This window comes from Durio zibethinus, chromosome 2, assembly GCF_047325235.1.
Source record: "Durio zibethinus cultivar Kanyao isolate XHJ-2024 chromosome 2, ASM4732523v1, whole genome shotgun sequence".
Lineage (NCBI taxonomy): Eukaryota > Viridiplantae > Streptophyta > Magnoliopsida > Malvales > Malvaceae > Durio > Durio zibethinus.
The window spans coordinates 27,592,797-27,618,583 of NC_143163.1; the positions used below are offsets into that span (position 1 = coordinate 27,592,797).

Consider the following 25,787-nt stretch of genomic DNA (forward strand, 5'->3'; position numbering starts at 1 on the left):
TTAAATAGTGATGACTATTTGAACAATTATCTAATTCAAATCGTTATGACCTTTTGTTTTGTCATAAAACAATTGTTTTTGTTCATACAAGCTTAATTTGAATAAAATAATTAAATTAATTAATATTCCAAAATTTAATAAGTAAAAATTTTAAAAATAATTTTTTTGAACATGTTCGAATAGTTCTAACTATTTGAACAATTATTTATTTCAAATAGTTTTGACCTTTTGTTTTGTGATAAACCAATTATTTCTATCCATACAAGCTTATTCTGAATAAAATAATTAAATTTATTAATATTCCAAATTTTAATAAGTAAAAATTTAAAAAATAAATTTGTTTTTTGAACATGTTCAAATAGATCTAACTATTTGAATAATTATCTATTTCAAACAGTTATGACCTTTTGCTTGTGATGAACCAATCATTTCTGTCTATATAAGGTTATTCAAAATAAAATAATACTAATTTAATAATATTATAAACAATTAATAAGTAAAAGATTTAAAAACTAAATCTGTTTACCAAGTAAACTCAAATAGTTATAACTGTTTGAACAATTTTTTATTTCTAATAGTTATGATCTTTTGTTTTATCATAAAACAATTGTTTCTATTCATACAAGTTTATTCAAAATAAAATAATACTACTTTATTAATATTTTGCAAATTAATAGGTGGGAGATTTAAAAAATAAATCTGTTTACCAAACAAGTTCAAATAGTCATGTCCATTAGAATAATTATCTATTTCAAATTGTTATGACCTTTTTTTTTATCATAAAACAATTGTTTCTGTTCATACAGAATTATTCAAAATAAAATAATTTTGATTTATTAATATTTTAAAAATTAATAAGAGATTTAAAAACTAAATCTATTTAGTAAACCAGTTCAAATAGTTATGACTATTTGAACAATTATCTATCTCAAATCATAATGATCTTTATTTTGTCATACAACAATTGTTTCCTTTCATACAAGCTTATTCATATTAAAATGATACTAATTTACTAATATTTCAAAAATTAATAAGAAATTTAAAAAATAAATATGTTAGTTGAACTAGTTCAAATAGTTAAGACTATCAGAATAATTATCTATTTCAAATCATTCTATCATTATGTTTAGTCATAAAACAATTATTTTAGTTCATACAAGCTTATTTGGAATAAAATTAGTATTATTAAACTAATTTAACCATTTATGAAATATTAGATTAATTATATTAAGTTAATTATCATAATATTAAATATAATTATTTATTAATTTAAATAATTATAGAGACTTGAAATTATTATAAATATTAAACAATTGTTTAATTAAGATAATATTAATATTTATTATATTAAAATATTTATATATAATTATTAATAACTAATATATATTATAATTTATAATATATTATAAATAATTGTTTTAATACTGATTTTAATACTTCATAACTATAGTAACTAATATAATAATTAAATTTAATAATTAATTAATAATAAGTGAACATATTTATTTTTTAAATTTTTATTTATTAATTTTGGAGTTTTAATAAATTTATAAATATTTATTTAGTAATTATATATAACATTATTTGTTCATTAAACTAATAATATTTATAATTAATACATATTATTAATTAATTATTAACCGTTTGAAATAATTAATAATTAAACAATAGATAAATTAAATGGCCATAATTAATATTTTAATAATTAATAATTTTATTTAATTATAAAATTAAATTAGATATAATATTGATATAATTAGAATAGTAATATTCTAATTTAAGTTTAATTTGAAAGCTATTTCAAATTAAAATAATAAAAAATTTAAATAGTTATAACTATTTGAACAATTATCTATTTCAAATCATTATGACCATTTGTTTTATCATAATTATATTATTATTATATATTAACTTATAATGATAACTATTATAATCACATTTATACTAGAGTGTTATATTAATAATTTTTATTATATCTATTAAACAAAAAAAAGCTCCCATATATATTAATTACTAATTATTAATTTTTATTATATATTTTTTATTATGATATATGGTTATTAATTATTAAATAAATTAATAATTAACAAATAGATAAATCATTTTAATAATTTAATATTAAAATCAAAATTATTTAATTTAATTATATTATATAAATTTAATGATAAACAAATTAAATTAGATAAATTTATAAGTATAAATATAGTATAAACAGATAATTGTTCAAATATATAATATTATAATATAAATAATTATATAAATTATAATTAAATTAAAGCATAATTAATTTAAAATTTGTCTTAATTATAATTTACGATTATAATATTAATTTTGTAATATTAATTATAATATATTACAATATTTATAATTTAATTTAAATAATTGAAAAAATAATATTTTAATATAAATATAATATATAATAATCTAAATTATATTTAATATTATTATATTAAAACTTATTCATTTATTTTTAAATAATTAAATAATTTATTTATTTAAATTATAATTAAAATGTATATACTTATTATATAATAATATTAATTATTACAAATATTTTTATTTGTAATGAATAAATATATTTATTAATATTTATTAATTTTAAATTTATTAATTAATTAATTTAATTAATTATATACAATTTAGATATTTATATACAAAATATAAAATAACAAAAATTATGAACTAAATATTTATTTACAAATAATAAAATAATATCAATATTATTTAGTGTTAAAAAATTAGAAATAGATATAATAAATGCTTATAAGCAATTTTATTTATTATCAATTTTAAATTATTTTAATTTATGATATTAATTATAATTATAAACATATAATATTATATTGTTAGTAATTATATAATAATTATTAATAATATCTCATTAATATAATATAAAATTAATGAATATTAAAATTAATTATCGGTAATAATAATATATCAATATTGTAATAATTATAATAATATTTAATAATTTTAATTTAATTTAATTTAATTAATAATATTTAATTTTCATTTATAAATATAGTATAATAATATCTAATTTATTAGTTAAATTAATTATAATAATATGTAAATTAAATAAAAAAATAATGTTCACAATATTATTAACTATTTTAAATAATTTTACTATTATAAACAACAATTATATATTATTTATTTCAATTAATATATAGTACTATATAATTAGTAAAATTAATTTAAAATTTAAGTAATAAACAATTGTTTATTTATTCTATTAATTATCTATTTTAAAAAATAATTATTTGATAATATAATTATCAAATATTACTAATTTAATACTATATTACTTAATTATAATAATTATAATTATAATATTACAAAAGGATTAAGTTATTATATTTATTATTAGAACAAGTTAATTACTAATAATTAATATTATTTAGAATAATTTAATAATATATTTGATAAATATACAATAATTGATAATATTGTTAAGATACGAAAGTAATAATATTTATGAATCAAATAAATTAAATCTATTATATTAAACTTGTTTGATATTATATTAATTATATTAATTATTTAATTTTTAGTTATACTTATAAAAATAATTTATAAAGTTATTAATAAGACAATTAATAAGTAAAATATTTAAAAAATAAATCTATTTATCGAACAAATTCAAATCATTATAACTATTTGAATAATTCTTTATTTCAAATTCTTATGACTTGTTTTTTTGTCATAAAATAATTGTTTCCATCCATACGAGCTTATTTAGATTAAAATAATATTAATATTTCAATAATCAATAAGTAAAAGATTTTTAAAAAATAAGTTTACCAAGTTCCAAATAGTCATGACTATTTGAATAATTATCTATTTTAAATCATTGTACCATTTTGTTTAGTAATAAAACAATTGTTTCAATTCATGTTAGGTTATTTGAAATAAAATAACACCAATTTATTAATATTCCAAAAATTAAAAAGTAAGAGAATTTAAAAAATAAATATGTTTATCGAATAAGTTCAAATAGTTATGACTATCTTAATAATTATCTATTTCAAAACATTACAACCTTTTGTTTTGTCATAAAACAATTGGTTCTATTCATTCAAGCTTATTTCAAATAAAATAATAAAATTTATTAATGTTTCAAAAATTAATAAGTAAAAATTTTAAAAATAAATTTATTTAAAAATTAATGTTCCAAAACCAGTTGTTTCTATTCATACAAAATTATTCAGAATAAAATAATACTATTTTATTACTATTTTAAAAATTAATAAGAGATTTAAAAACTAAATCTCTTTACTGAACCAGTTCAAATAGTTATGACTATTTGAACAATTATTAATCTCCAATTGTTATGATTTTTGTTTTGTCCTAAAACATTTAATTTCTGTTCAACAAGCTTATTCAGAGTAAAATATTGCTAAATTAATAATATCCTAAACATTAATAAGTAAGGATTTAAAAAATAAATGTATTTAGAATATTATTAATTTAGCAATATTTTACTTTGAATAAGCTTGTTGAATAGAAATTAAATGTTTTAGGACAAAACAAAAATCATAACAATTTAAGATAGATAATTGTTCAAATAGTCATAACTATTTGAACTGGTTTGGTAAAGAGATTTAGTTTTTAAATCTCTTATTAATTTTCAAAATAGTAATAAAATAGTATTATTTTATTCTGAATAATTTTGTATGAATAGAAACAATTGGTTTTGGAACATTAATTTTAAATAAATTTATTTTAAAAATTTTTCTTATTAAATTTTGGAACATTAATAATATATATTATTTTATTTGAAATATGCTTGAATGAATGGAACCAATTGTTTTATGTCAAAACAAAAGGTTGTAATGTTTTGAAATAGATAATTATTAAGATAGTCAACTATTTGACCTTGTTCGATAAACAGATGTATTTTTTTAATTCTCTTACTTTTTAATTTTTGAAATATTAATAAATTAGTATTATTTTATTTCAAATAAGCTAACATGAATTGAAGCAATTGTTTTATTACAAAACAAAATATTACAATGATTTGAAGTAGATAATTATTCAAATAGTAATGACTATTTGAACTTGTTTGGTAAACTTATTTCTTAAAAAACTTTTATTTATTAATTGTTGAAATATTAATAAATCAATATTATTTTAATCCGAATAAGCTTGTATGGATGGAAACAATTGTTTTATGACAAAACAAAAAAGTCATAAGAATTTGAAATAAATAATTATTCAGATAATCATAACAATTTGAATTTGTTCGATAAATAAATTTATTTTTTAAATCTTTTACTTATTAATTATCTTATTAATAACTATTTATAAAATTATTTTTATAAGTATAATTAAAAATTAAATAATTAATATAATATCAAACAAATTTAATATAATAGATTTAATTTATTTGATACATAAATATTATTACTTTAGTATCTTAACAATATTATCAATTATTGTATATTTATCAAATATATTATTTAATTATTAGTAATTAACTTGTTCTAATAATAAATATAATAACTTAATCCTTTTGTAATATTATAATTATAATTATTATAATTATAATATATTAGAATAATATAGTATTAAATTAGTAATATTTGATAATTATATTATCAAATAATTAATTCATTTAAAATAGATAATTAATAGAATAAATAAACAATTGTTTATTAATTAAATTTTAAATTAATTTTACTAATTATATAGTACTATATATTAATTGAAATAAATAATATATAATTGTTGTTTATAATAGTAAATATTATTTAAAATAGTTAATAATATTTTGAAAATTATTTTTTATTTAATTTACATATTATTATAATTAATTTAACTAATAAATTAGATATTATTATACTATATTTATAAATGAAGATTAAATATTATTAATTAAATTAAATTAATATTATTAAATATTATTGTTATTATATATTATTATAATTATTGTAATATTGATATATTATTATTACCCATAATTAATTTTATAGTATATTAATGAAATATTATTAATAATAATTATATAATTACTAATATAATAATATTATATGTTTATAATTATAATTAATATCATAAATTAAAATAATTTAAAATTCATAATAAATAAAATTGCTTATATGCATTTATTATATCTATTTCTAATTTTTTAACACTAAATAATATTGAAATTATTTTATTATTTGTAAATAAAAATTTATTTCATATTTTTTGTTATTTTATATTTTGTATATAAATATATGAATTGTATATAATAATTAAATTAATTAATTAATAAAAAATTAATAAATATATTTATTCATTACAAATAAAATATTTGTTAATTTATATTAATAATTTTATTACTTATAATATATTAATATAAATATATTATAATATTTCTATAATGTTATATTAATACTAACAATTGTTTAATATTAAATTAAATTATTTGATATAATATTTGGCTATTTTATTTCAAATAAATAAATTTTTTATTAAAATTTTTCAATTTTAATAATTAATATATACATATTAACACTAATTTATTAACATTCAAAAAATTAATAAGAAAGAGATTTAAAAAAATAAATTTGTTTACTGAACAAATTCAAATAGTTACTACAATTTGAACAATTGTCTATTTAAAATTGTTATAACCTTTTGATTTGTCATAAGATAATTGTTTGAGTTAATACAAGCTTAAATGGAATAAATTTAATAAATTATTTAATATTATTTCATAAATTTAATATGAAATTAAGAATTATAATATAATTCTATAGGCATAATTAGTTAATATATTAATTTATAAAATTAATTATTCTACAGTATATTACAATTATATTTTGCTATTATAAGTATATAATCATTAATATTAATTATTATTTAAATTATTAATATAAATATTAATTATATATATATTTATTATAAATTAGAAATAATTAATTGGATAATTAATTTAATATGCATGTAATCTTATATGCTTGTTATAATATATTAAATTATAAATTAAATTTTTACTTAAAAATTAAGTAATTAAATTTTTAATTACTTAAATCAATTATTTATTAACAATTATTATATTAAAAAATAAGTATAATTTAATAATTAGATTTAATCATTATTATCTGTTAATTAATTATAGTATTTTACTTAATATACTATAATAATTAAATAAGTACGTGATTTAAAAAGTGAATATGTTTACTGAATTAGTTCAAATAGTTATAGCCATTTCAACAATTATCTATTTCAAATTATTATTACCTTTTGTTTGGTCATATAACAATTGTTTGTTTATCATATAAGCTTATTCGAAATAAAATAATACTAATTTATTAATCTTTCAAAAATTAATAAGAGATTTAGAAAATAAATCCATTTACCAAACTAGTTTATTTAATTATTGATATATAAGTTTATTAATATAATTAATTAATTATATTAAATGATACAATCGATATAAATAATTATTAATTATGATAAATAATTAATATTAAATTATTAATATATTATTTGAATACATATAATTTATATTATTAATTAATTGTATGCAATTATAAATATAATTACAATATAATATTATTGTAAATTAACTATAAATATAATAACTATTATGTAATTATACATAGCACTTAAATGTTATAATAGTATAATTTATTTTACTATTATAATATTTAACTTTCAAATAATATGCATGATTATTAAAAGGATAATATTATATTACTTAATTAATATAATATATATTAATTAACATAACAATTAATAATTTAACTTATTATAAATTATATTAATATAATTATTATATATTTTATTATTGTTTATTTTAATTTGGATTTTTATGAATTCTATTATAAAATATAATATATTTTAATATTACTTAATTATATATAATCTAAATAATATTTATTTTAATATTTGTATAGTATCAATATATTGTTATTAATTAATATTATTAATTAAATGAATAATATAATTATATATATAAATAAATAATTATAATATATTTAGATAAATATCAATATATTATATTTAAGTATAATAGTTTATCTTATAAAAATTAAGATAACTATTTTATCTAATTTAAAGTAATATAAATTATATAATAAATTAATTATATTACTAATTAATTTAACAAATATTATAATAAAATTAATCAATTATTAATCAACTATATAATTAATATATATTATTATAATATAATCATAAACAACAAATTTCTATTTTCTAATATTTATAAAATTATAATAATAAATTAGATTAAATAATTAGATTTATTAAAATATATTAAAATATATAATATACTAATTCAAATAGTTATGACTATTTAATGTTATAATTAAATATATATTATATTAATTAAGTAATATATTATTACTATTTTTATTAATAATATTTAATACTATAATTATATAAAATATTTGAATAAATTCATATAAAAACAAAATTTATAATTTATTATTTGTAATTGTAATTTATATATATTAATTAATTAATAAGTTTGATTAATATTAACAATTGCAATAATTTAATATTAAATATTTTATTATAAATATATAATCATTAAATAGATTATACAAATTTTACTTATTACGAATAAGCTTGTATGGACAGAAACAATTGTTTTATGACAAAACAAAAAAGTCATAAGAATTTGAAATAAATAATTATTCATATAGTTATAACGATTTGAATTTATTCAATAAATATATTTATTTTTAAAATTTTTTACTTATTAATTGTCTTAATATTAATAAATTTGTATTATTTTATTCAAAGTAAGCTTGTATGAACAAATAAAATCATTATATGACAAACCAAAAGGTTATAGCGATTCCAAATCAATAATTGTTCAAATGGCCATAATTATTTAAACTTGTTTGGTAAATAAATAATACTAATTTATAATAAATAATATTTAATTAGATATAACTTAAAAAATTATTCGAATATTATAATTATTATAATATTGTAGTATATTATTTTAACTATTTATTCAAATATTTGATTACTAATATTTCATAAAATACATATAAATAGTTTATATAATTGTTATTATAGTCTATAATAAATAGATAATGATCTATAACTAAATATTTGATTAAACTAATAATATAAAATCTAGTTATTATTATAATTTATATTTAATTAATAATTAAGTTATTATAAATATCAATTATTAATAATTATAAATATCAATAAATTATAATATTTTATTTTTATTTTTTTCGACAATGTATATAGATTGTGTTTATTAATTTGAATTTAAAAAAGTATTTAAATTTTAAAATTAATATAAAATGTTCTTGTAATGGTTTTGTATCTATCCGACGAATTTGGAAACTAAATTAAAAAATGAAAAAATAATGGAGTCGCCACAAATTTTTTTTGGCTAGGTACGATTGGCCACCTATTAAAGTATATCCTTTCAATAAAATCTTAAAATTAATTAAGATATTTATATAATAATATTAACTTATTTATAATTTATAAATAATCTAATTGTAATCCTTTACTAATCAAATAATTTATAATATATTTTGCAATTAGTATAAAATTATACTTATATTAATAAATAATTGTTCATATAGACAAAAATTAACTATTTTTAATTTATTTAAATTAATAATTAATAATTATTTTGTTTTTTAATTATATTACTATTAATAACTATAATTATTATATTAATCAAAATAAGTTATTTAATATTAATATTAAATTTATTATTAATAATTATTAATATTAATTTCAATTTTATTAACAAAAACAATTGTCTTAAATAATAATAATGTTATTATATATAATAAATAATAACTATATAATTTGAAACTATCTATTTATAATTATTAATATGAATAATAAGGGGTTAAATTAAACATTGTTATAGTTACATTAATTTAATTAATATTTATTAATTAAAGATAATGAATAGAATTAATTTAATTAAAATTAATTAAATTAAATGTATTGAATACTAAATATGAATAATTAATACAATTAATATTAATTTAATTGTATTATAATTAAATTAAAGTTAAGCTAATCATGTTAAAATTATTATAATTTAATATATGTTTATAATAATTAACTATATTTATTAAAACTTATAATATATTAAATTATATATTCATTAATTATAATATATTTATATTATTAATTTTTTTATTAAATACTAATTATTAATAAATAGTATATATTTAGTATAGAATATAATTATTATTTATAAGTAAAATATTTACTTTAATTTATAATAGTTATAACAATTAATGAATTTGTTTTATATATAATTAATAAATAAATTATTTAATTATATATATAATATATTAAATTATATATTCATTAATTATAATATATTTATATTATTAATTTTTTTATTAAATACTAATTATTAATAAATAGTATATATTTAGTATAGAATATAATTATTATTTATAAGTAAAATATTTACTTTAATTTATAAAAGTTATAACAATTAATGAATTTGTTTTATATATAATTAATAAATAAATTATTTAACTATAATTATCTATTTAGAATTATAAAAGCTTATAATATTTATAACAATATTATATATATAATTTACAACTATATTAATAATCATATTAGTAATAATTTATAATTTATTATTCATAAATTAGTTGAGTGTTAATTAATTTAAATAATTTTAATATTATTTAAAATTAATAATAATAATAATAATAATAATATTTAATTATTATAATTGATAATACTAATTTATTTAAAAAATATTTTTAATTATTAATTGTTTCAAAAAAATTAAATCTAATTATCTTTAATTATAATTAAAAATTAAGAAAATTAAATCATTATTAAACAATTCAGTAAATAAGATTATTTAAATAGATTGTAATTATATGTTTCCATTATTTCATAAGTAAAATATACTACTACTAATCATATATTATTTAATATATATAAATAAATATATATTAATTACACATTATCTTTAATTATATATTAATAATTTTAAAAAGTTAATGTTTATTAAATAATTTATAATAATTAATATTATTATATTTGTAGTAATGGGTAATAATAAATTACCATTTAAAAAATAATTTAATATATTTTCCCTAATTTTTTCCCAAAATTATAAAATTAGTATTATAATTTATTATTACCCATTACTACAAATATAATAATATTAATTATTATAAATTATTCAATAAATAATTATACAATTAAATATATATAATAATATAAATATAACTATTAATTGATTATACATATTATTAAATATAATAATAAAATTATAGTAATTATACAAACCAGAATAAGGTTTAGGAGTTTGATTACATGTGGTGAAGGTTATATCACCCCCACATGCCCATCCGAAGGATGGTACCATTTTATTTTAAACTTATCCTAAGGTCTTGAGTCTAATAGTTTTAAAATTTTATGTTGAATATTAGAAATAATTCTTAAGATTCTCCATTAATCTGGCAAAATTCGTAAAAATATTTCCTCACTTCAGGAGTATTTAAAGATCCCATTTGTTTCTTTGAAGAGGCTCTATCGTCGGAAAAAAGATTTAATTATTTTTTTTATTGAAAATATATCTAATTATTCCACCATTTGGGCCAAATTAGAAATATTTTCTCTTTTGAATTTCTAAATTTTTCACCATTTGGGCCTATTTAGAAATTCTTTTTTTTATTTTATTTCTTTGTTGGATTTCTAAATTTTCCACCATTTGGGTCAATTTAGAAATATTTTCTCTTTTTGGAATTTCTAAATTTTCTACCATTTGGGCCTATTCAAAAATTCTTCTTTTTATTTATTTATTTATTTTATTTATTATTTTTCTCTTTTTCTATTTGAAAATAAATATTAATTATTATTATTGAAACTTTATCTAAATTATTCCACCTTTTGGGACAAATTTAGATAAAATTTCTCACCTAAGAATTTTATAGAAATTTACCATTTGAAATTTCTATAAATTCCATCATTGGATAATTAATATTTATTCCCAAAATTTATTTTTTTTATTTTTTATTTTTTTAAAATTTAATCGTGCAAAATAATAAGAAAAAAACATATAAATAAAAAAAATAAAAAATACCAAAAAAAATTGCTCAGTTGAAGCGGCTGGAATTTGGCTCGTCTCGAGATAGAAACAACGGCTCAAGAGATGTGGCTTGGTGACTCGACTTGGGAGATCGGTTGATACGTAGGTTAAAAACGGGTTGCACTCAGGTCAGATTAGTCCAAATAGAAATGTGTAGATCCTGGGGGTCTCCTATCGCCAAAATGACGTCATTTTGTAGTAGTATAAAAGGCTAATTTTGATCTTTTTTCACTAGATTTCCCTTCTCCCTCTCTCTTCCCTCTTCTTTTCTCTTTTTCTCTTTCTAGAAAATCAAAGAACTCTGGTTGAATCTTCACCAGATTCTAGAAAAAGCCACTGAAATTTGGATAGGTTCGTCAGACGTTCACCAAAAAATTCAATCGACACCAAAAAATTTCACCGGAATCTAGAATTTCCAAAAAAATTCCCAAAAAAATCCCTTTTTTTTAAACCCAAAAAACTCCCAAAATTTTTTTTTTTGCTTTTTTCTTTTCTCTTTTTTTTTTTTGAATTCTTTTCCTATGTTCTATGTTTTTTCTCTCTCTGCCCTTGATCTATGTCTGTGTGTATATATTTATAGGGTCCTGAGCTTGAGAGCCCTAAATAAGAAAAGAGTTTCGATTTCTTCCAATATTCAATTCTAAGTTTATCCCAACTTTAATAACCTCACAGAAACAATCCAAAACAAATACAACCACCTAGAATTTTCCTAATTTTTCATTTTTTTCATTATTAAAAATAAACACCTTGGATAGATCAGAGTGTTTATAGTTGCCCCTCTTTACGCATTTTTTGTGAAACAGGAATTGTGCAAAGATGAAGACAACCCATCAACTTGACACACTTTTAAAAAAAAAAGTAAACAAAGCTCCTCTAAATAAGGGTTCAACAACTTTGAGAAAAATAAATGGCTCCTCTAAACAGAGGCACAATAACTTTGAAAATAAAGGCTCATTGACAATCATGTCCAGAGAAGTCATAGATCAAGCCTGATGAAATTTGTAATGAAAACTCAAAGATTCACAATTCAAGTTTGAAATTTCAAACTTTCAGATTCACAAGAACCTTTCAACTTTGCAAGAATCCATTGAAATTTGATTCTCAAAATTTCAATTTCACAAGAATTTAAATCTACAAGATCTCAAGATTTGTACTTGCAAATTGCAAGACTCTCATCCACATTTAAAGATTCTCATCTGAATTTTGGAGATCACATCAAAAAGTTCAAAGCTTTTCATTCAAGTTAAATTTTAGGTTCACATCCAAAAAGTTTAAGCTTTTTCGTTCAAATTTTGGAGATTCACATCCAAAAGTTCAAAGCTTCTCATTCGAGTTTGAAGATTCACATTTAATAAATTTCATGGTTTCACATCTTAAAAATTCTCATTTGAAACTCAAAGATTTTCATTTGAAGACTCAAAGATTCTTATTTGAAAACTCAAAGATTCTCATTTGAAACTCAAAGATTTTCATTTGAAAACTCAAAGATTCTTATTTGAAGATTCAAAGATTCTCATTTGAGAAATCAAAGATTCTCATTTGAGGATTTCTTAAAGATTCTCATTTAAAACTCAAAGATTCTCATTTGAAGATTTCTTAAAAATTCTTAATTATGACTCAAAGATTCTCATTTGAGTATTTCTTAAAGATTCTCATTTAAGACTCAAAGATTCTCATTTAAGGATTTCTTAAATATTCTCATTTATGACTCAAAGATTCTCATTTGAAGATTTCTTAAAGATTTTCATTTAAGAATCAAAGATTCTCATTTGAAGATTTCTTAAAGATTCTTATTTAAGACTCAAAGATTCTCATTTGAGGATTTCTTAAAGATTCTCATTTGAAGGTTTATTAATTGTATTTAAATTAATTAAACCTATTCTTTAGGCTAGACTTAACAAAAACATGGAGTCCCCACCAATTTTTTTATCTAGGTGTGATTGACCACCTAAGGAATCTATCCTTTTAAGGAGCTCCTAAGCTTGACTAAGGGTTCCTAAAAGAATAGGTTTGGGTCTATAAACCAGAACAGGATTCAAGAGTTCGGTTACATGTGGGAAAGGTTATAGCACCCCTACATGCCCATCCAAAGGATGGTACCATTTTGTTTTAAATTTATCCTAAAGTCTTGATTCTAATGGTTTTAATTTTTATGTTAAATATTGGAAATAATTTATAAGATTCTTCCATCAATTTGGTAGAATTCTTAAAAATATTTCCTCACCTTAAGAGTATTCAATGATCCTATTTGTTTCCTTGAAGAGGCTCCGTCATCGAGAAAAAAAGGTTTAATTAATTATTATTATTATTATTATTTTATTGAAAATATATCTAATTATTCCACCATTTAGGCCAAATTAAAAATATTTTCTCTTTTGAATTTCTAAATTTTCCACCATTTGGGCCTATTTAGAAATTCTCTTTATTTATTGTTATTTGGATTTCTAAATTTTCCACCATTTGGGTCAATTTAGAAATATTTTCTTTCTTGAAAATTTTAAAATTTCCACCATTTGGGCCTATTTAGAAATTCTTTTTATTTCTTTTTTTTTCTTAGAAGGGGAATAATATGACAATTTCTTGAAATTTCATTTAAATTCTTCCACCATTGGGGACAAATTTAAAGAAATTTCTCACCTAGAGATTTTTTAGAAAATTTACAATTTGAAATTTCTAAGATTCTCATCCTTGGATAATTATCAAATATTTTCAACCAATTTTTTTATTTTTTATTTTTTTGTTTGAAAATAAATATTAATTATTGTTGTTGAAACCTTATCAAAATTATTCCACCATTTGGGACAAATTTAGACAAAATTTCTCACCTAGAAATTTTATAGAAATTTACCATTTAAAATTTCTATAAATTCCATCATTGGATAATTAATATTTATTCCCAAAATTTATTTTTTAAATTTTTTATTCTTTTAAAATAATATTAATTAATTAATTAATTATAATTAATTTAAATATAATATTATAACTATTACTTCTTAGTTTATAAATTATATAATATTATTATAAAAGTTATTATTTTAAAAACTTATATTAAATAATATTAATATTATTTTAATCTATTTATATTTATTATTTTATTTAATATATTAAACTATAAATAATAAGATAATATCTTATATTAAATATTATAATAGTAATTATAATATATAATGATTAATTTACAATATAATTATTTTATAATTATATATTTATTGTATATAATCAAAATTATTTGAAATTAATTATTTAATTTATAATGTTTAGTTATAATTAATAATATTATTAATTTAAATAATAATATTTATAATACATGTAATAACCTAAAGTTATAATTATATAATTATTTATAATATTTATATATAATTTAATATCTAACTCAAATGTATGAAAATTATATGTTTTATTTGCTATAATATTTAATTTATAACAATTAATAACTATTATTATAATTATTAAAGTATATCCTTTTAATAATTATATGATTAATATATTAAAGTATATAATATTAGTATAATTAAATATATAAATAATAGATAAAATACTATAATATAGTATCTTCTTATTAATATACTATTTATTATTACACTAAATTAATATTTATTTTAATTATAATTAACTATATTTGAATATAAATATATTTTAAATATCTTAACAATTATATTAAGATAATTATATTATTTATAATATATTTATAATTAATATATTATTAATTATAGCAAAAATTAATATTTAAATTATAAATGTTTAATTTGAAATAATATTAATAATTTATTTTATAATTAATACAATTAATTTAACTACTAATAATTTATTTAATATAATAATTATAATATACTATTTAAATTTATATAATATAATTATATGAATATATTAATAATTATTAAATTAATTAATCTATAATAATTTATATATCTTATTAAGATATATAAATTAATTAATAATATATAAATTTTTTAGTATATTAATAAAGTTTTAAGTATATATACATAACCTAATATTTAAATAATAATATTATTATAATATTATATTATCTTATAACAAAAGATTATTCAATTATTCAATTAATTAATAAAATTAATTTAGAATTATAATTATGTATATTAATAAATATTTAATATTAATAAATATTTAAATAATATCCTTAATAATAGTTAATATTATATATAATTAAATAAATATAATTATTTAAATTTATTCAGTAAATAGATTCTTTTTTTAAATCTCTTTATTATTAATTTTTGGATTATTAATAAATTAGTACTATTTTATTTTGAATTAGCTTATATGAACTGAAATAATTCTTTTATGACAAAATAAAAGGTTATAACAATTTGAAATAAATAATTATTCAAATAGTTTGGTAAGCATATTTATTTTTAAAATTTTTTACTTATTAATTGTTGAAATATTAATAAATTAATATTATTTTAATTTGAATAAGCTTGTATGAACATAAACTATTGTTTTATAATAGAACAAAATTTAATAAATTAATATAACCTATACCTTCTAATTGTTAATACTATTATTATATTATTATAATAATTAATCCATTTATTCAAATTTAATAAATTTATAATAATATTAATAAATATTTAATTTTTTATAAAATTATAATCTTTAATAAAAAAATATAATAGTTTTTATCAATTATTGTATATCTTAATAAAAAGCTTATTATAAATTTCTAATAAATATATGTATAATTTATATTAATTATTAATATTAAATATGACCTTTAACCAAAACCTGCTTTAATACCAACTATCATGGGCCTGAGACTTATGCCAATACTCCGCGGAGCATTAGGTTAGAATATTAAAAATTTAATAGATTATAATGATATTATTTTGATTTATTATTTTGAAAATATAGTTTTTTATGCTTTTAACTATTAATCATTAAATCATTAAATTAGTTATGAAAAGTAAAATTTATGTATATAATTATTTTATTATAATTAAGTTAATAATTGCTTGTTATTAATAGTTAAATATTAACATTATTTTATTTAAAATAAATTATTAATTAAAATATTAATTATTAATATTTTAAACATTAATAAGTAAGAGATTTAATAATTGAAATTATAAACTATCACAAGAGGATAGATTTGATCAATTTTATAATAAATTTGTATTATTTTATTCAAAAAAAGCTTCTATGAACAAAAAAAATTATTTTACAACAAAGTAAAAGGTTATAGCGATTTCAAATAGATAAATATTCAAATAGTCATAATTATTTAAACTTGATCAATAAAAATATTCATTTTTTAACATTTGTTAATTTATTTTAATTAATAACTATATTAATAATAGTAATCTACTAAATAGTCATGACTCATTTTGGATAACAAAATTACTAATATTATAAAAATATTATAATAATTATATTATAATAATATTAATTATTAGTAATATTATAAATATTAATATAATAAATTAAATAATGACAATAGTAATTAGTAGTTTAATAATAATATAATAATACTAATTACAATTGATTATTAAACTGTTAATAATAAATAATCATAATAATAAAAATTAATCAGTAAATAATTAAATATTATTATTAAAATCAATAATAATTAAATAATTAATAAACAAATAAAATTAATATTATACTTTAATTATAAAACTTGTAAAATGAACATTTAATATAAGCTCTGGACAATTTTTAATTTAATAATTATATAAAATTGTTAATATTAATATAACATTTAACTATTTAAATCCTGATTTATATAATAATTAGAACTCTATTTTATTATATAAGCAATTATTTGTATATTAGTAATAATCGATATTAACAAGCAATTTTATAATATATCAATTTATATATTAATAATTTAGATAATTATTCTATTTGAAATAAAATAATATTACCTTTTTAAATTTGTTCAATAAATAAATTTATTTTTTAAAACTTTTGCTTATTAATTTTGGAAATATTAAGAAATTAGTGTTATTTTATTCTAGATAAGTTTTTATAAATTGAAATAATTCTTTTATGTCAAAACAAAAGGTCATAACGATTTTAAATAAATAATTATTCAAATAGTCATAACTATTTGAACTTCTTCTGTATTATTAATATAAAATTACTTTAATGTAATATATGTATAATTCAAACAAATATTTTAAAAGTAATAATGTTAAATTAATATATTTAATTTGTAAATCAATAGTTTTACAAGCATATTTACTTAATTAATGATGTTATAATAATAGAATTTAATAATAGTATAATATTTTAATACTAATTTCATAATTATAGTAAATAAATTAATGATTAATAACCATTCAATATCAATAATACTAATTTATTAATATTTTGAAAAAATGAAATATTAATAATTTTAAATGAAAAATAAGTTATCAATTTATTAGTATTAGTTATTATTTAATTATATTTTAATATTAAACTATTAATACAATTGGTTATAAATGTTTTTGTTCATATAAGTTTGTTCAAAATAAAATAATGTTAATTTATTAATATTTCAAAAATTAATAAGAGATTTAATAAATAAATCTATTTACCATACTAGTTCAATTAGTTATAACAATTTGAACATTTATTTATTTCAAATCGTACTAAATTAATAATTTGTTAATAAATTTGAATCGTACCTTTTGTAATTTAAACTTATTAAAATTTTTTAATTGAGTTGTCATAAAACAACAACTAAATAGTTAGAAAAATTACCTTTTAAATTTCTTAGTTATTAATTTTTTATATTTGAAATCTTATAATTCAAATATTCATAACTATTTGAATATTAGTCTAATTTAAGTTTAAATTTGTTTAATTTAAAAATTAAATATTTAATTTCAAATCTATTTTAAAGTAAAAATATTTAAATATTTGTTTTGTCATAAAACAATTGTATTTGTTAATATAAGTTCGTTTGAAATAAAATAATATTGTTTTATTAATATTTAGAAAATAAATCTATAAGAGATTTAAAAAGACAATCTGCTTACCAAACCGTTTCAAATAGTTTTGACTATTTCAACAATTATTTATTTCAAATCGTTATAATCTTTTATTTTATCATTAAACAATTGGTTTTGTTCATACTATTTTATTTTGAATAAAATAATACTAATTTAATAATATTTCAAAACTTAATAACCAAGAAAATTAAAAAAAATAAATCTAATTGTCGAACCAATTCAAATAGTTAAGACTCTATGAATGATTATCTATTTCAAATCGTTATGACCTTTTCTTTTAACGTAAAACAATTGTTTTGTTCGTACAAGCTTATTTGGATTAAAAGAATAGTAATTTAATAATATTTTGAAAATTAATAAGTAAGAGATTTAAAAAATAAATTTATTTACTGAATCAGTTCAAATGGTTAAAATTATTAGAATAATTATCTATTTCATATCATTTATATTTATTTTGAATAATTATATCTTATAATTAATATGAATAATAGTATTATTATAATACTAGGTAGTTATTAATTTTCAGAATATTATTTAAATTGTATTATTAATAATATAATATAATAAATCTGTTAATACTTAATATTAAATTATTTATTTATAATGTAAATAGTCATAACTATTTGAACTTGTTTGGTAAATAGATTCATTTTTTAAATCTCTTACTCATTAATTTTTGGAAGAGTAATAAGTTAGTATTATTTTATTTCTAATAAGCCTATATGAATTGATATAATTGTTTTATGGTGAAACAAAAGTTCATAATAGATAATTATTCAGATAGTTATTACTATTTGAACTTGTTCGTTAAACATATTTATTTTTTAAATCTTTTACTTATTATTGTTAAAATATTAATAAATTAATATTATTTTAATCCGAATAAGCTAATATGAACAAAAATAATTATTTTATGACAAAACAAAAGGTCATAACAATTTGAAATAAATAATTGTTCCAATAGTCATAACTATTCAAAATTATTCAGTAAACAGGTTTGAAATAAGCTTGTATGAATAGAAAAAATTATTTTATGACAATACAAAAGGTTATAGCAATTTCAACTAAATAATTATTGAAATAGCCATAATTATTTGAATTTGTTTAGTAAACAGATTCATTTTTTAAATCTCTCACTTATTAATTTTTGGAATATTAATAAATTAGAATAATGTTATTTTGAATAAGCTTGTATGAACAAAAACAATTGATTTGTGAGAAAACAAAAGGTCATAACGATTTGAAATATATAATTATTTAAATAGTCATAATTGTTTACACTGGTCAAGCCAAAAGATATATTTTCTAAATCCATTACTTATTAATTTTCAAAATATTAATACATTAGCATTACTTTATGATAAAATAAAAGGTCATAACGATTTGAAATAAATATTTGGTCAAATAGTTATAACTAATTGAACTGGTATGACAAACAAATTTATATTTTAAATCTCTTACATATTAATTTTTGAAATATTAATAAATTAATATTATTTTATTTCAAACAAACTTTTATGAACAAAAACATTTGTTTTATGACAAAATTGATATTATTAAAATAACTAATAATAGTTATAAATATTATTAATTATATTTGATAAATGAATATAATAATTAAAATTTGAAATTATTTATAATTATATTTATAAATTAACCTTAATATTTATAATTAAGTTATATGTTTTTTTATATTATTATAAAACTACAATTGTTTTAAATTTAATTTTAAAATATAATATCAAATATTATTATAATATTTATTAATATTTATAATAAATTATATCTTATATATAAGAAAATATTAAACTTTAAATATTTAATATAACATTGATATATCTATTTTATTGCTAATAAAATATAACAATTATAGTATATAATATAATAATTAATAATATTATTATAAAATAATAATAAATTATTATCTATTTATTTAATTATGTATTATCTATTATAATTAATATAAATTATTAATAATTTGATATATAACTAAACTATTTTATATATAGTTTTTTTTAATTCATTACTATATTATTAATTATAGATAATACCAATAATTATCTTAATATTATACTTTTTGGTTAATACTTAATATTAAATTATTTATTTAAACTATTATATAATTTATAAATTATAATTTGTTATAGATTAACAAAAAAATTATTATTAAATCCATTTAAATTAAATAACTAATTAATATTTAAATATTATCAAATAGTAGTAATTATGTTTTATAATTATCGATTAGTTTCCTCATACTAATCTGTATAGAATTGAATTAATATATATAATTCAATTAATTATGAATAATAACAATAATACTTATTTAAATACTTATTAATAAGTAATAATTAATCCAAACATGTTGGCCTTGAATTGATTAAGAGTTTTGATTTGACAAAACAAAAATTTGCCTAACTTGAATCAATCTTTTCTAAGTTTAAATTGAGTATTTTTTCACCCTTCTATCTTGCCAAAATCCATTTGAAAACCAAAACAAGTTAAATTCTCGAAACAAAACCTGATTAACGCAAGTTTTGATAGAAAGGATCGATCATTTCCTTACCAGATCGATCCCCTAGCAAAAGGGATTGATCTTGTTTTCTTCCATAATCGAAATTCCTCAAGTTTTGGCAAAAACCAGTCGATCCCCTCCCTATAGGGAATGATTGGTTAGGGTTTCAAGCTAACCAGATCGATCCCCTCATTCAATGGATTGATCATTTTTTCATACAAAAAGTTTTCATCATGCAATTTTCCAGAAAAGGGATCGATCCCCCCACATAGGGGATCAATCACCTAAGACAAGGGATCGATCCCCTCTTAAAGGGATCTTTCAGTTGCTCAAATATGAAAATCCAAAAAATGGATCAATCCCCCCACATAGGGGATTGATCACCTAAAGAATGGATCGATCAGGTAGATTACCTGATCGATCGGGTAAGGCAATTTAGGCACAAAATCATGCTTTCTCTAACATGAACCAATCAATCCCCTAAAGGATCGATCTCCTGAAGGCCAAAAACACCTAACGGCTATTTTTGTCTAAAAGTTTTGCAGGTTTGAAGCATTAAATGCAATCCAACAACCCTCAACTTCTTCCTACCTATAAATAAAGCATTCAACTACAGATCAATGGTAATAAGAGCCAATAAAACTTATTGCTATTCACCTACCAATTTGCTCAAGCATTCAAAGCTATTCCAAGTCAGAAAAGTGCAGAATTTGTATAAGTTTTTCTTTATTTTCTTGTCTAAACTATTGTGTACTTTAAATTAGCAAACACCCAACCTTTAAGAGGTTTTTAGAGTTTGCAAAATACTTTAAAAATTATGTATTGTGAGTTTGTAAGCTTAAGGGGGAGGATAACCCTTAAGAGTGTGTAGTATTGAGTTTGTAAAGCTTTGAGAAGCTTGGTTGTAATCTTCAAATCATAGTGGATTGAACTCCTTGGCAAGAGAGGCTAAGGGAGAGGATGTAGGTGCCTAAGGAATGACCAAACCTCTATAAATCTTGGTGTCAAATTCTCTAACCCTATCTTTTGTTTACTTTCAATTATTGTGCTTATTTGCTTAGATAATTTGTTTAGCTAAATTTGTGCTTATTGAATATTGTTTTTGAAAATTTTATAAAACCAATTCACCCCCTTCTTGGTTTATTCCAAATCTTTGAGCTAACAATTGGTATCAAAGCTAGTACTCTTTTTTGTAAGTTTAACAACCCAAGAGTGATCCTAAAAATGGCTCAAAGAAATATGGTAATCAATATGGAAGAACCATCCTCAAGCTTCAACAACTATAGTGGCCAACAAGAGGTGTGTCTCATGGCAAATGAAACAGTTGCAACATCTCTTGAAAGTGAAGGGCATTCAATTATAAGGCTCCCTCTGTTTGTTAGTGACAACTACTCCTATTGGAAGACTAGGATGAGGTTGTTCATTCAAGCTAATGATTATGAAGTTTAAAGGGTCATTATAAATGGTCCTCAAATTCTAATAAAGATGGTGGATGGTAGGGAGATGATCAAGCTAGAAAGTGAATGGGATGTCAATAACATGAAGATAGCTCAACTCAATGCCAAAGTAACATATACACTCTTTTGTGCATTAGGGCCAAGTGAGTACAATAGAGTTTCTTTATGTGAAAATGCAAAAGAAATTTGGGATAAGCTAGTTGTTACTCATGAAGGTACAAATCAAGTAAAAGAGATAAAAATTGGCATGGTCACTCATGATTATGAGCTATTCAAGATGAAACCAGATGAAATCATTAGTGAGATGTCAAATCATTTCACCGAAATCATTAATGGTTTAAAGGCTCTTAGGAAGACTTACTCAAATATGGAGATGGTGAAAAAAATTCTCAATAGTCTACCAAAGAGCTAGGAAGCCAAAGTGACAGCCATTGAAGCGTCCAAAGATCCTCACACACTCTCTTTGGATGAACTAATGGGCTTTCTCCTCACCTATGAAATGAAGATCAAAAGAAGACAAAAACCAATCAAGAAAGGTGGCATTGCTCTCAAATCTACCTTTCAAGAAGATGAAAAAAATTTTAGACAAGAGGAGGATGATGAAATGAAGAGATGGCCATGTTTGCAAAGAGATTCAAGAAGTTCATGAGGATGAACAAGTTTTCAAATAGAAGAAGACCACAAAAGGAGATGACTCAAGGGGAATCAGGTAGAAGAGAAAATGATCAAATTATTTGCTATGAATACAACAAACCGAGTCATATTAAACTTAATTGTCCTTTGTGGAAAAAGTAAAACATGACAAAGCCAAATAAGAAAGCTATGGTAGCAACATAGAGTGATAGTGACTTCTCTGATAATGAATCAAATGAGGGGGAAGTAGCCAATCTATGTCTCATGGCTCTTGATGAGTCTAAGGTAACCTCTAATCCATATGATTTAAATTCATACACATTTGATGAACTACAATATGCCTATGATGAATTAGCCATAGAATTTGAAAACATGAGCATGAAATATAAGAAAATGGTCTCTAAATTGAAACTAGAAAATGAATCATTGACTAAAGCAAAAGAAGACTTAGAAAAGGAAATTGAGCTTTTAAAGTTGAATGTCAATGACTTGACTAAGAAAAATGAAAATTTGCATAATTCATTTTCTAGATTTTATATGGGACATCAAAAGCTCAATGACATGCTTGAAACACAAAGAGCTTTCTTTGATAAAAATGGATTAGGTTATAATGTTGGCAACAAAGAAACTCATTTAAAGAATTTCCTTGTTAAGCCAAATGATTTATCTAGCATATGTGCACATTGTCATGAATTGGGTCATTCTATATAATATTGTTCCTTAAAGAAAGTCACTTATAAAGGAAAGTTCATTACGAGAGTGTGGATTCCAAAAGGAGTTAGCACATCTCAAGAGAAGATTACTAAAATGAAGTGGATTCCAAGAGGCACAAAAATTGTTAGTACTAACACTCAAGGACCCAAGAAAATTTAGGTACCCAAAATAAAAATTTAATTATGTTTTTGTAGGTGGATGAGTACTGCTACAAAGCCAATTCAAGCAAGAACAATCCATGGTACCTTGATAGTGGATACTTAAAACACATGACTATGGACAAAACTCTTTTTAAGGACTTAAAAGTTAAAAGTGAAGGAGATGTTACATTTGGTGACAACTCTAAAGGCCAAATTGAAGGAATTGGCTCCATTGGTAACAATTCCTCTACTACTATTAAAAATGTTTTACTTGTAAAAGTTCTCAAGCATAACTTATTAAGTATTAGTCAATTATGTGATAAAGGGCTTAAAGTTGTGTTTGAATCCATGTGCTGTTAAGTGATTGATATCAAAACTAACAAACTTGTTTTTATTGGACATCATCATGAAAATATTTATGTAGTGCATCTAGATGACCTATCCTCTAAAAATGTTTGTTTTATGGCTCAAAAAGAAAATGAGAGTTGGATTTGGCATAGAAGGCTTAGACATGCAAGTATGCATGTAATTTCAAAACTTTTTCAAAATGATTTGGTTGTTGGTTTGCTAAAATTGAAATATGAAAATGACAAGGTTTGTGATGCATGTGCTCAAGGAAAACATAGAAGAATTTCTTTCAAACCTAAGAATTGCATTTTAACTACTCAACCTTTTCAACTACTTCATATTGATCTTTTTGGCCCTACTAGAATAATGAGTCTTGGTGAAAAATAATATGGGTTTGTTATTGTTGATGATTTTACTAGATTCACATGGGTTCTCTTTTTGCATTCAAAGAATGAGACTAGGGAAAAATTCATCACTTTTAGCAAACAAATACAAAATAAAAAAGATTATTCAATTACTAGTATTAGAAGTGATCATGAAAAAGAACTTGAAAATTTTGGCTTTAATGTATTTTGTAGTGAAATGGTATTAGCCACAATTTTTCTACTCCTAGAACTCTTCAACAAAATGGGGTAATAGAAAGGAGAAATCGAACTTTAGAAGAAATGGCTAGAACCATGCTTTGTGAAAATAATTTACCTAGATATTTTTGGGCGAAAGCCATAAATACTTCTTGTTATATTATAAATAGAGCTATGCTTAGGCCAATTTTAAAGAAAACTCCCTATGAGCTTTTTAAAGGAAAAAGGCCTAACATAAGTTATTTTCATCCTTTTGGTTGCAAATGTTTTATTTTGAACAATGAAAAAGATGATCTTGGTAAATTTGATGCAAAAAGTGATGAAGGGATTTTTCTAGGATATTTTTTGAATTCAAAAGCTTATAGAGTTTTTAACAAATGAACAT

General features: G+C 17.9%; 1 protein-coding gene across 1 annotated transcript; it reads left to right on the plus strand.

The window, feature by feature from the left end:
• Window positions 1-22,753: 22,753 nt before the first annotated feature.
• Window positions 22,754-23,398, plus strand: LOC149520081 (uncharacterized). The gene is made up of 2 exons (XM_089752565.1): window positions 22,754-22,944; window positions 23,029-23,398. The coding sequence occupies exons 1-2, from the start codon at window positions 22,754-22,756 to the stop codon at window positions 23,396-23,398; spliced, it is 561 nt and encodes a 186-aa protein (XP_089608691.1).
• The last annotated feature ends 2,389 nt before the right edge of the window (window positions 23,399-25,787 follow it).

Bases quoted from the DNA above. Each gene is read 5' to 3' on its own strand.
- LOC149520081 (XM_089752565.1), top strand. From the start codon at position 22,754: ATGGCTCAAAGAAATATGGTAATCAATATGGAAGAACCATCCTCAAGC. The intron at 22,945-23,028 runs GTTGTTCATTCA...GGTGGATGGTAG, and splicing joins TATTGGAAGACTAGGATGAG to GGAGATGATCAAGCTAGAAA.